At 41.5% G+C, this 10,070-nt stretch overlaps 2 protein-coding genes across 2 annotated transcripts in view; both read right to left on the reverse strand.

Moving 5' to 3' along the window:
• vcp (valosin containing protein) overlaps window positions 1-375 on the reverse strand; it is an 8,381-nt gene extending 8,006 nt beyond the window's left edge. The window contains exon 1 of the mRNA XM_035657955.1: window positions 219-375. Coding sequence (XP_035513848.1) covers window positions 219-235 — 17 coding nt within the window. The 5' untranslated portion in view covers window positions 236-375. The remainder of the gene's footprint in view (window positions 1-218) is intronic.
• A 313-nt stretch (window positions 376-688) lies between these two features.
• fancg (FA complementation group G) lies at window positions 689-8,075 on the reverse strand. Its single transcript, XM_035657956.1, has 14 exons — window positions 7,934-8,075; window positions 7,107-7,203; window positions 6,881-7,006; window positions 6,573-6,745; window positions 5,736-5,889; window positions 4,008-4,138; window positions 3,748-3,894; window positions 3,363-3,523; window positions 3,160-3,226; window positions 2,716-3,014; window positions 2,591-2,631; window positions 2,306-2,479; window positions 1,991-2,105; window positions 689-1,191 (listed from the first exon to the last, which is right to left on the reverse strand). The coding sequence occupies exons 1-14, from the start codon at window positions 8,012-8,014 to the stop codon at window positions 1,089-1,091; spliced, it is 1,869 nt and encodes a 622-aa protein (XP_035513849.1). The 5' UTR covers window positions 8,015-8,075; the 3' UTR covers window positions 689-1,088.
• Between the last annotated feature and the right edge of the window lie 1,995 nt (window positions 8,076-10,070).

A 10,070-nucleotide genomic window follows, 5' to 3' on the forward strand; every position in this document is an offset into this window, starting at 1 on the left:
AAAAAAAAAAAAAAAAAACAGTGCGGAGGCTGTAAGCAACTGACCCCATTAGCTCCGCTGCTATGCGTTAGCACTGGAGCTAACTTTAATAAACTAACGTATTCTGAGCTGACGTTGGGCCATTTAAAGGGCATTTTCGCTGATGGCCATTGTTCGGAAAAACGCATTTTTATTTATTTATTTTTTTTAATCAAGACTGGAATGTGTGTTGTACTTACTCCCCTCCCGAGGCCATGGTCGTCCACCTGGATTACTATGAATAAATAAAAGAAATTCTAGCTAAATGTTTAAGAGGCTTAACCGGTTTTCTCGCTCGTTGCCCGACGTTGTCTGTGATTTCACACGAAGGAGCAGCAGTTTCCGTGCTCCGCTTTACACTTATACCGGGAGCCAGGCGCGTCCGTCACTCCGATTGGCTGGACGCGGCCCATCGAAGCTCGGCGACCAATGACAGGACCCCGAGTCTGACGTCACTCGGAGTATTGTGGAAATCGGGCCAATCGCAAACGAGCGGGGCGTTCCCGTCGTCGTCGACTTTTCTCTCATTGGCCACTCGGGCCTGTCGTCGAACTTCTGTCATCCAATGAATGTGCACCGCGTTGATATTGAAAGAAGCGTAACAACATGAAATTGGCTTTTTACTCTTGATAATAACAGCATATGTGTAAATAATAGTGCAAATTAATTGTTTGTTTTATTCATAGGAGCAATCCATACAAACATCGGTATAATATAAGCATTTTTGAGCAGGTGTGTATCTCCTTAAGTAGTATGTATTATGCTTTATCTTGACAAGCATAATCAATTATTAAAGTCACTGTCTTGATTACTCTTGCCTGGCCAAAATACACATTTTATTTCCAATGATCAGGCAACTTCGTAGCATGTCTAGTAATCTTAATTTCTCTTCATGCATAAACCACCTGTCAGGTTTACCACCCACACTGTTCATTCTCAGTCTCAAACAGTGTAAAAACGGTGTATTTTACAGTCCAAGTAGATACATGTTTGTTGTGGGTATGGGTTTCAGTTTGCAGGCCAGAGAAAGTTGATCCAGTTCAGTAAGTGATAGGGTATTCTTTCTCTCTCTAGGCTGACAAGGTAGGACCAAGTTCCTGTATTCTGTGGCGCAGCTCCGTGGAGTCCAACAAAGGGCCAGATTGGGGTTCCTGTAGGTACACAGAAAAACTCCTGCAACACAGAAGGCATATACCAGTTAGATGGAGAGTAAATGTGCTCTACCTAAAGCAACAAGAGACTGATTAAACTAGTAGGGGGCTTAAAATGTATTTTCTTAGAAAAATATCAGACCCAGTATCTTAAATGAGCATATCTGTGAGGAAATGAATCTGCTACTGAATAGAAAAACAAGCACATTTGCACATGGCTATCTTGGCCAAACAGCTGTAGAAAATGACAGTAGTCCTTCTTTGATGCATCGCCCCAGGTATAAGCTTACAGTTGAAATCCCTAAAGTTTTCTTACTAACACATACTGTTGGTATTCTATTAATCTGTACGGTGGAATGTGGTCAACCATTTAAATACCCGTCCAGGTGGTGATGTTAAAGGTGTCTTTAATATATTTGTGTTTTGGTTACCTGGTGATGACATTGTCCCTGCATACAATATGTCAATGCTGAATACTGACAAATTGAATCTTATTTTAGAAGCCTCCTCATTTTGCAGAAAATTGTTGACAGCAGTTTAAAAAACCCTGTCTGAGATATTCATCAACTGTTTTTGTGAGATTTTTCTTGCTACATACACTTTGTCTGGTTGAGGATGCAGGGTGTTGATCCTACTCTACACAGTGCATGGTCACATGGGATTGCAACCACCTCTGAGAGTGGCCTGTACAATCAAATCCCACTACCCAACAGTCAGTTTGGGCCACATTCACACGCATTTAGAGCAGTACGCGTCAGGTCAAGTGTAAACAGGGGTGACGTGTGTACATGCTGCAGAATATAACAATGGCACTGTCTTACTCTGATGAGGATTGTGTGTTGAAGCTCCAGGTCTTTTTCCAACAAGCTACTGCCTCCTGCCTCCTGCCAAGCCTCCACAGCACTTCACCACACCACAGCCCTGCACCCACACAGTCTGAGACAGTACATACAGCATCATGGCATGTTCAAACAAAAGACTCACACAAACCAAGTACAGATCAAACACTGTTCACAAACCCTTAAACTTGCCTCTGTACGACCAAGTTGCTGCAGTGCATTGGCAATTATCCTGTGTCAGAAAAAGCTTCAAGCTCTGCTGTATATATCATTACATTCAAGATGTAGTGTTTATACCTGGGAATGCGTGCAGGCTGAGTTGGAGGTCTCTCAGGGCCTCTTTTAGTTGACCTGTCTGAGTGAAGCTGATGCCCCTACCAGCAAGTGAAAGCCCCTTCAGCCTCTGGAGGATGCACAGATCTGTTCCCGGTTTGCCAACCATATCTGCACTGGGGATCTGTGGTTGGAAACCTGTAATTGAACAATCAACAGAATAAAATAAGATTAAAAATGCACAAAGTAACAGTCTGTAGGTTGTGTAAAAAGGGCAATTTCTCTCTAAATTATAAAAAAGGCACTCACCTCTCTTTTTAAACCGTACTTTCACCAGCAGGTTGATGCACCTGTAATGCAGAGTGCAATCTTATGTGTTTGCTTATAATCATAGAACCTGATGACAGAAATTAGCCAAATTTCATCTTATATACCTTGTGTAGTGGGTCACAGCTTGTTTCCAGTCCTTCAGGTGAGTGTGGCAGTGACCCTGAAGGAGGTAGGCAGCCCCGGTCCAAAGCAGCATCCCCACCCTGCCTTCACCCTCTGCACCCTCACACTTCTCCTCTGGCTCTTCCAACAGCAACTTTTCTGGCAGCAGCTCCAGTGTTGTGCTGATGACTTCATCGCACAGCGCAATGCAATCAGCGGGCCGTTGGGCCATGAGCAAGGCAGCGCCAGCCTCCAGGTAAAGATCGGGCAACCTGGGAAGGGAATGGACCTCAGCGTGGACCTGAGACAGAGACGTACAACATACAGACGTCAGTTAACATTTTAAGAAAGTATTCCTCCCTGGCGCATATATATATTATGACAAATTAAAATATATCCGAAGCTCATTGTTGAATTATCTTGTCTGTCAGGGTTTTCAGTCTTACTCCATGTTGATCTTCTGCGTGAAGAGCAGCCAGCAGGTCCAAATAATATTCTACACCCTCTGACACCCTGAAGAAACAGCAACAACATCCATTTTTACAATTAAAGTGTGCACTATGTGTGTACTATTCTCATCTACGTTTTCTGTTTTTTAATAGTGGTCACGTGTCAGTAAAAGACAGAAACTCCATGCTGGTCTTCTCACCTCCCATGTTGCACACACTTCAGAGCCAGATTGTGAAGGACACAGAGGGCAGAAGGAACTGAGAGCAGACTGTTTAGTGATTGGCCACAGAGCAGTAAGGACGGGGAGAGGAGATGAGTACTAGCCAGAGCAGGATCTGTGGCAGAGGGCAACATCAAAGTCTGTGGGACAAGAGAGGTTTCATGTTTCAGTACACAGGCCTACACTTAGTGTCCCAAATAAACCTTTTGGCTCTTCTGCTAATAGTTGTTCTACTACAACGAAGGCAGGGAATATTTTTAAAAGAATACAAATAACTGATATACATCTATAAGACAAACATTTACAGGCACTTTACAGGCATTTGGCATCATCCCTTTATGTACTGTATACTTGTGTTACTCACTGAGTGCAGCAAACGAAGAGCTTGTATCTCAGCTTGTGTGTTGCCAAGCTGTCTGTAGATGAGCATGCTCTGGTACAGAGCACATACACACTGCAAGTCTGTCTCCAGTGCCTTCCTGTAACACTGCAATGACATCTGAGGGCAGCTCTGGAGACAAATGCAAACACACACACTCTTACTGCATGCAAATGCTCAAACCTGTTATGCATGCATGATACATCCTAATTTCTATGTGTTTAGTGTGGACTCTGTTTGTGTACCATATGGGCGAGGCAACAGCCTGAGAGGAGGTGTGTGTATGCGACTAGAGTTCTGGGAGCAGGCAGGGAGGAAGCTGTCTGCAGACCAGACAGCGCTTCTGAAATACGACCCTCACTCAACCTTTCTGCACCTTAATGAAACATACCGAACACAACAAAACACAGGATTCATTACTCAATACTGCAAGCACAAGGAGTCTATTTATGTCACTATCATATACTTCAGTTCTTGATTGTCCTCAGCACATAGCAAAGGTAGGTATACATACACATCTATCTAAACTACATAGATCAAAAAGAAAAAGCTACAACAACACACTACATCAGTCATCCTAGTGTCCTTGGCCAAGGCAATTCAAATCATGAATAAATAAACACAAGTTGCACTTTGTGCAATTCACTTTTTAGGACCCTGTGAAATGTTTATAGAGCCCTTATTGATATTTGGTTTTAACTTTTGTTCTGATCTGCTGGTTTTGGAATCTTAATGTGAGGAGAAAGACAAAAAACCACAGAGATTAGTGAACACCTGCTCTAATATTACAATTATGTTCTAGCTCGGTCTCTTTGCTCTGTTCAATGGTTGGAAAGGCCACCTCCATCCCATCCCCATCCCACCCCCATCCCACCCCCTGCACCACAAGGTCCACCTTCTGCCCTGCGGAGGTATAAGGTCTCTAGGATCAGCTCCAGCGCACAAGACTACCTAATCCTATGGTTTAAAAAAGCCATGAACCATAAAGTCCAGTCTACCATTTATTGTTGCACTTTGTACATTGTAACTACTTTTTACTCATCGCACTTTGTAAACTTGATGTTTGCTATTACTTGTAGTTGTTTATAGTGTCTTTGTATTTAATAGTGTCTTTGTTGTTGGTGTATGTACAGTATCTTTCTTGTTATTTATTTCTAAGAGTGTTTTTTTGTTGTTGCAGTACATACAGAACGATTCTCCCATGTGTTTTTTTGTGCTGCACCAGAATTGGCCTCCAGGATAATAAAGATTTATTGAATTGAATTGAACTACTCACCAGTACATTGCCAGTATCAGTGAGCAGTTCACTGGTTGGCTCACACTGGCTCTGGGAGCGCACACCCACAATTTACTCATGTCTATTTTAAAAGTCAACTCTACTATCAGCATTCAAATATACACACACCAACACACCAGTTTGGATTCGGATTTATAATATTTTTCCTGTACTACTACTGAGTTTCTTTGCCCCTGCACTTCTTTGGTGGCACCTGTGCAGAAAATATATGATTATATCAGGGGCGAAACATGTATTTAGAAAGCACAGAGCTTAAATCAGGACATTAAGTGTATGTTTTGCATATAATGTTTGCATCTGGTGATAATATGTATTCAGACTGGGACAGGAGGTTGGCCCTCTGGTGCCCCAATGTTCAAAAAGAAACCACAAAAGTGCCCTCTTGGATGCCCTAATGGTAGATAAAACATGATAAAGTGCCCTCTATTTTGGCTCGATGTGCAAAATAACATGATGCCCTATGGTGCCCTACATGCTAAATAGTTAATAGTTCACTGTTTTTATTACAGAGTTGTAGTAATTATACTTTTAGTCTGAGTCACAGAAAAATAAATAATAATTCTAAACAGTCCCCACCACATGCAGCTATGTCCTTTTTTATTTGGGTACACTGGGTCATAACAAACTGTACCTGGTCCTTCAATATGCATTAACAAAAAACATGAATGTTGCTGACCTTGAGCAATGTAAGTACAGATCTGCAATAACTCAATAAGCCGTCTTGGGTCCGTCAAAAGCAGTGGAATGTCAGAGGACTTTCCCCTTGCCTCGCTCCTCCCGTTACCCCCACATCCAAGAGATAGTGTCTCAAACAGAGAGAACAGCTCATCCTGCATCACAGGAAAAAATGCAGTACAGTTTTATTTTATAATACTGTGATAAACACAATAATAACACCAAATACATGATTAATCCTGCACTATGCCACACAGTTGGGTATTAGACACTGTAGCAGGTCAGTACATATGCATTATGTTTTAGTGACAGAGACAGGAAGAGAGATATTAGGGTAAAAGTGTACTTGAATTGTAAAAAAAATAAATAAAAAAATTAAAAAAAGTTTGCAGTTCTTCAGGTTTTTCTTCAAACTTAAATTTCAATGCGGGATTGGAGTATAAATCTAAAACTCGATAGTAGTTGGCATGAGACTCATTTGTCTCATAAATAATAAAGAAGGGCTGAGATAAAGAGGAAGAAGACAACATGAGATAAAGAGGAAGAAGACAACATGACCTGAGCACCAAAATGATGAGTAAAATAGCTTTTTATAGATGCACATATCCATATTACATGACCTACTGGTTAGTTACATCACAAACAACCCTTGGTGAAGTTCACATGGAAGATAACTGATTCATTTTAGGAGGAATCAGAACAATAGTTTGGGCCACACCATAGCATAAATCACAGTCATCTCATTAACAAAGTGGACTGAATGGAGAGAGGAAACAGAGTTCCTTTAAATCACACCAAACACTTTAGGTGGGAACACAGCACACAGACAGGACCCTACCTGACATTCCTGGATAGTTTTCAGCTGACAGGTGGCCAGCCATATTGCCCACTGGAGACAAAGAAGGTGCTGTAGAGAGGAATTCAAAGCTGTGTTTTCCACTGATTTGAGAACTGTTTTCCAAAATACACCAGGGTCTGAGGCAACAGGAGCATCTCCTGTCATCTGTAGAACTGTAGGGAACAAGATCAGGCTGTAAAAGTCAGAAATGATAAATCCTTTGAACTAACATGAAACTGGATGTGTGGCATTGGTTACTGTGTCATCTACATCGGTAGTTTTGTCATCGTCTCACAGCTTAAGCCTACCTCTTTCTGTGGCTTGAGTGAGGAGCAGCTCAGCTTCTGAGAACTGAGACTGAGCAGCAGAGCACACACAGGCATTGTACACCACTGTCAGCTCCACCTGTGTGTGATCCGCAAGAGGAGGGACACCTGCAGGAGAGGGACAGGAGGAAAGGAGGGAGATAAAGGTAAGAGCTCAGCTACCCACCTTAACAGATTAGGCCTTTGTGTTATGAAGGAGATGCAGCACCTTGGATTTTCCTTAAAAGTTTGTGAAACTCCGAGGAACACCATCTCAGATGGGTCTGGTTCTGGTCTCGGCTCACTGCATCTCCTCCTTCTTGCTGCTGAAACCATGAAGTGAAAGCAAACTTGAAAAATCACCAAGTGCATTTACTTAAGTACAATTTAGAAGTACTTGGACTTTACTTGAGTATTAATATTTTATGCTACTTCACATTGTTACTACGCTGTAATTTACAAGGAAATATGGTACTTTTTACACACTTATCACATACATTTATAAGCTACCTCTCAAAAAAGATTTCAGATACAAGACATGTTTTGTTTTAGAAATTTGATGCCAGCTACATCAAAATGCTGCTTACGTGTTAATGCATCTCTAATAATATTCCTTTAATGAAACATAATATAAATTATGAAGAGGATGAGCCATTCTGCATAATGAGTACTTTTACTTTTGATATTTGAAGTACATTTTCTGTCAGTACTTCTGTCTAAGATAAGTTAAACTTTGAATGCAGGACTTTTGTATAGTGTGATATTGGCATATTTATTACAAAAGATGAGAATACTTCTTCCACCTGTGGTAATAACAACATTATTGGCTGTCCAGCTAAAAAAAAGAAAATACTAACAAACAAAACAGTAGAAGACAGTCTGAAAGTAATGTTATTCTGCAGTATATTAAAAGTATAAATTTAACGTTAGCACTATGATATTTTGCTCTCTTAGTCTATAATAGAGCATAAACAGATTTATATATAACACTATTTCATAGCTACTTGCTAACGTTAATCTCTGAAAAGACGAGACACTTCACTGCTCACTACCTACCGTCCATTTGTTTACCAACAAGTTGTTTTCCTGGGTCCATCTATCTGATAAAGAAAGCGTCTGGCACATTTTATTAGACATTAAATCGCTGCTCTGTGAAAAAGTTAGCAGTGTTTAGTTTGAACTTTCCCTCGGTTGTCAAAAATAGGGCTCTAACACAGGAAGTAAACATTAGTGAGTTCAATGCAGTGCTGCCCCCTGTGGACAAAGCAGGAAACGACAGGCGGCAGTCTGCTAAATATCCAGCAGATGGTGCTGTGACAGAGTTCAGTTGTGTTCTGGAAACTTCAATCTGTTGGATTTTTTTTAATTTTTTTTAACAGCCATCAAACTGTGAAGTGACACTGCTGTTCTGTTTTTTTAGTCATTAGCTTTATAACCCTCTAAATAAACATACAGACGCGCTCATAATTGCACAGTAATTATACATTTTCTGTCTGACTCTGCGTGATGGCTGTCCTCTCATTACAAACATCTGCATTGGCCACAGTGGCACACAATCACATGTACACACATGCACGCACACACCTATAGGTGTATAGAAAGTAAACACAATCCAAGGCCTTAACTGTATTACAGCTGAGTCATCCTTGAGACTGCCAGGACAGCCATTTTTCTAGCTGTCCCTCCCAAGGTGACTCCCTCTTTTCTCACCCAATTCCTCTCCTCTCATCCCTCTTTCTGTGCGTCTCTGTCATCCCTCCATCAGTGCATCATCTTGTCCCCCGTTGTCTGCATCCTCCACTGTCTGCCTTCATCACAAGCTCCTCTTTTCTCTCATTGTCTCAAATCACAGAAAGCTCTAAATATACACCAGCATGGAAAAAACAAGGGAAGCTCCTGGCATCCACTGCTCAACAATATACAACTGCACACTTGCAGCTGCACAGGCATGCACACACAGACATACACAAGAGATATCTTTCTGTCTTTCTGGTTCCCCACATCTTTTTCCCCTAGGATGGGTTTCACTGCTTTGTGACATTTTGCTCTGCATCGATCTTGCTATTTTCCATCTCTCTCTGTCTGTCTCTCTCCCCTCTCTTCATCCATCCCTTCAAGGACAAGGTCGTTACATGGCAAGAGCCTCCCACCACCTCCTTTTCTTCTGTCCGTCTCTCAATGTCATTCACATGGCAAGACTTCAAAGTTTTATTGAATGGTTTGTATAAAACTGGTACTGCGACAAATCCAGATTATGTTCCTGTTGAGGAACCAATAACATGTAGCCTGCTGGTTGTGGCAGGGGACCATTCATCATTTCTCCGGTAGGAATCTTCTAACATAGAATTAAAATGAATGAATTAGTCTTTTTTTTTGTAGACTTCAGCTGTAAGCAGATGGTTCAAATAACAAGCATATTGAGGAATGTGAGCTATATTGAACATCACACATCACAACTGAATTCTGCTCACTCTGCTCCATTATCCTCATTTATAAAACATAAATCCCCTCCCTGCACTAGGGAAACACGCTATCTCTGCCCTGCAAGCCCCTCAGCCCACTGGTAAATGTGGTGCAAAAGACACTGTGACTGTTTCACAAACAGCACCAACACATTACAACATGCATCTTAACACGTTTATTATGAGAAAAGAAGTAAGATTTAAGGACCTTAAACAGACATGACACAATCGCTTGAGGACAGGCTAAGGGCTTGGGAGTCACACAGTCCCCAGGGTGTCATTGGGCTGACAACACACATGTTCACAGGGTCGAAGAATGGCTGATACAGAGAAATTACTGTGTGCTGATCCGTCTGTTCTTTAACATACATCTCGAGGGAAAGGCACAGTTCTTCTTTAAGGTATGCGGAGTAAACTCACTCACCCTGAGTTAGAGTAATCAATAGGTGCTGTACGTGCTCTTCAGAGCTGGTCCTCCTCTCAGATCAGCAGAGACAGCTCAGTTTGTTTCGTGTGAATGCTGTATCATCGTAGCTCAGTGCATATTCCTACACTATAAAGTTACTATTTATGCTGCTGCTGCTTTTGGGTTATTATCAGTGTTGTCACATGTCATGCTTGGCCTGCAACCACATCTGCACAGCTGGAGATTTCATACTCTCCAGCAACAGAAAGAATCAGAAACCAAGAGATGAAAAGTTATGTTTGAAGTATGAGGAGGAAAAAAAAAA

Source organism: Morone saxatilis, unplaced genomic scaffold (genome assembly GCF_004916995.1).
Source record: "Morone saxatilis isolate NCDOM2014 unplaced genomic scaffold, NCSU_SB_2.0 Contig16, whole genome shotgun sequence".
In the NCBI taxonomy this organism is placed as follows: Eukaryota; Metazoa; Chordata; class Actinopteri; family Moronidae; genus Morone; species Morone saxatilis.

Bases quoted from the DNA above. Each gene is read 5' to 3' on its own strand.
- fancg (XM_035657956.1), bottom strand. From the start codon at position 8,014: ATGTCTAATAAAATGTGCCAGACGCTTTCTTTATCAGATAGATGGACC. The intron at 5,890-6,572 runs GTAGGGTCCTGT...CCTGTGATGCAG, and splicing joins AAACTATCCAGGAATGTCAG to GATGAGCTGTTCTCTCTGTT. The intron at 3,524-3,747 runs GTGAGTAACACA...CTTGTCCCACAG, and splicing joins CTCTTCGTTTGCTGCACTCA to ACTTTGATGTTGCCCTCTGC.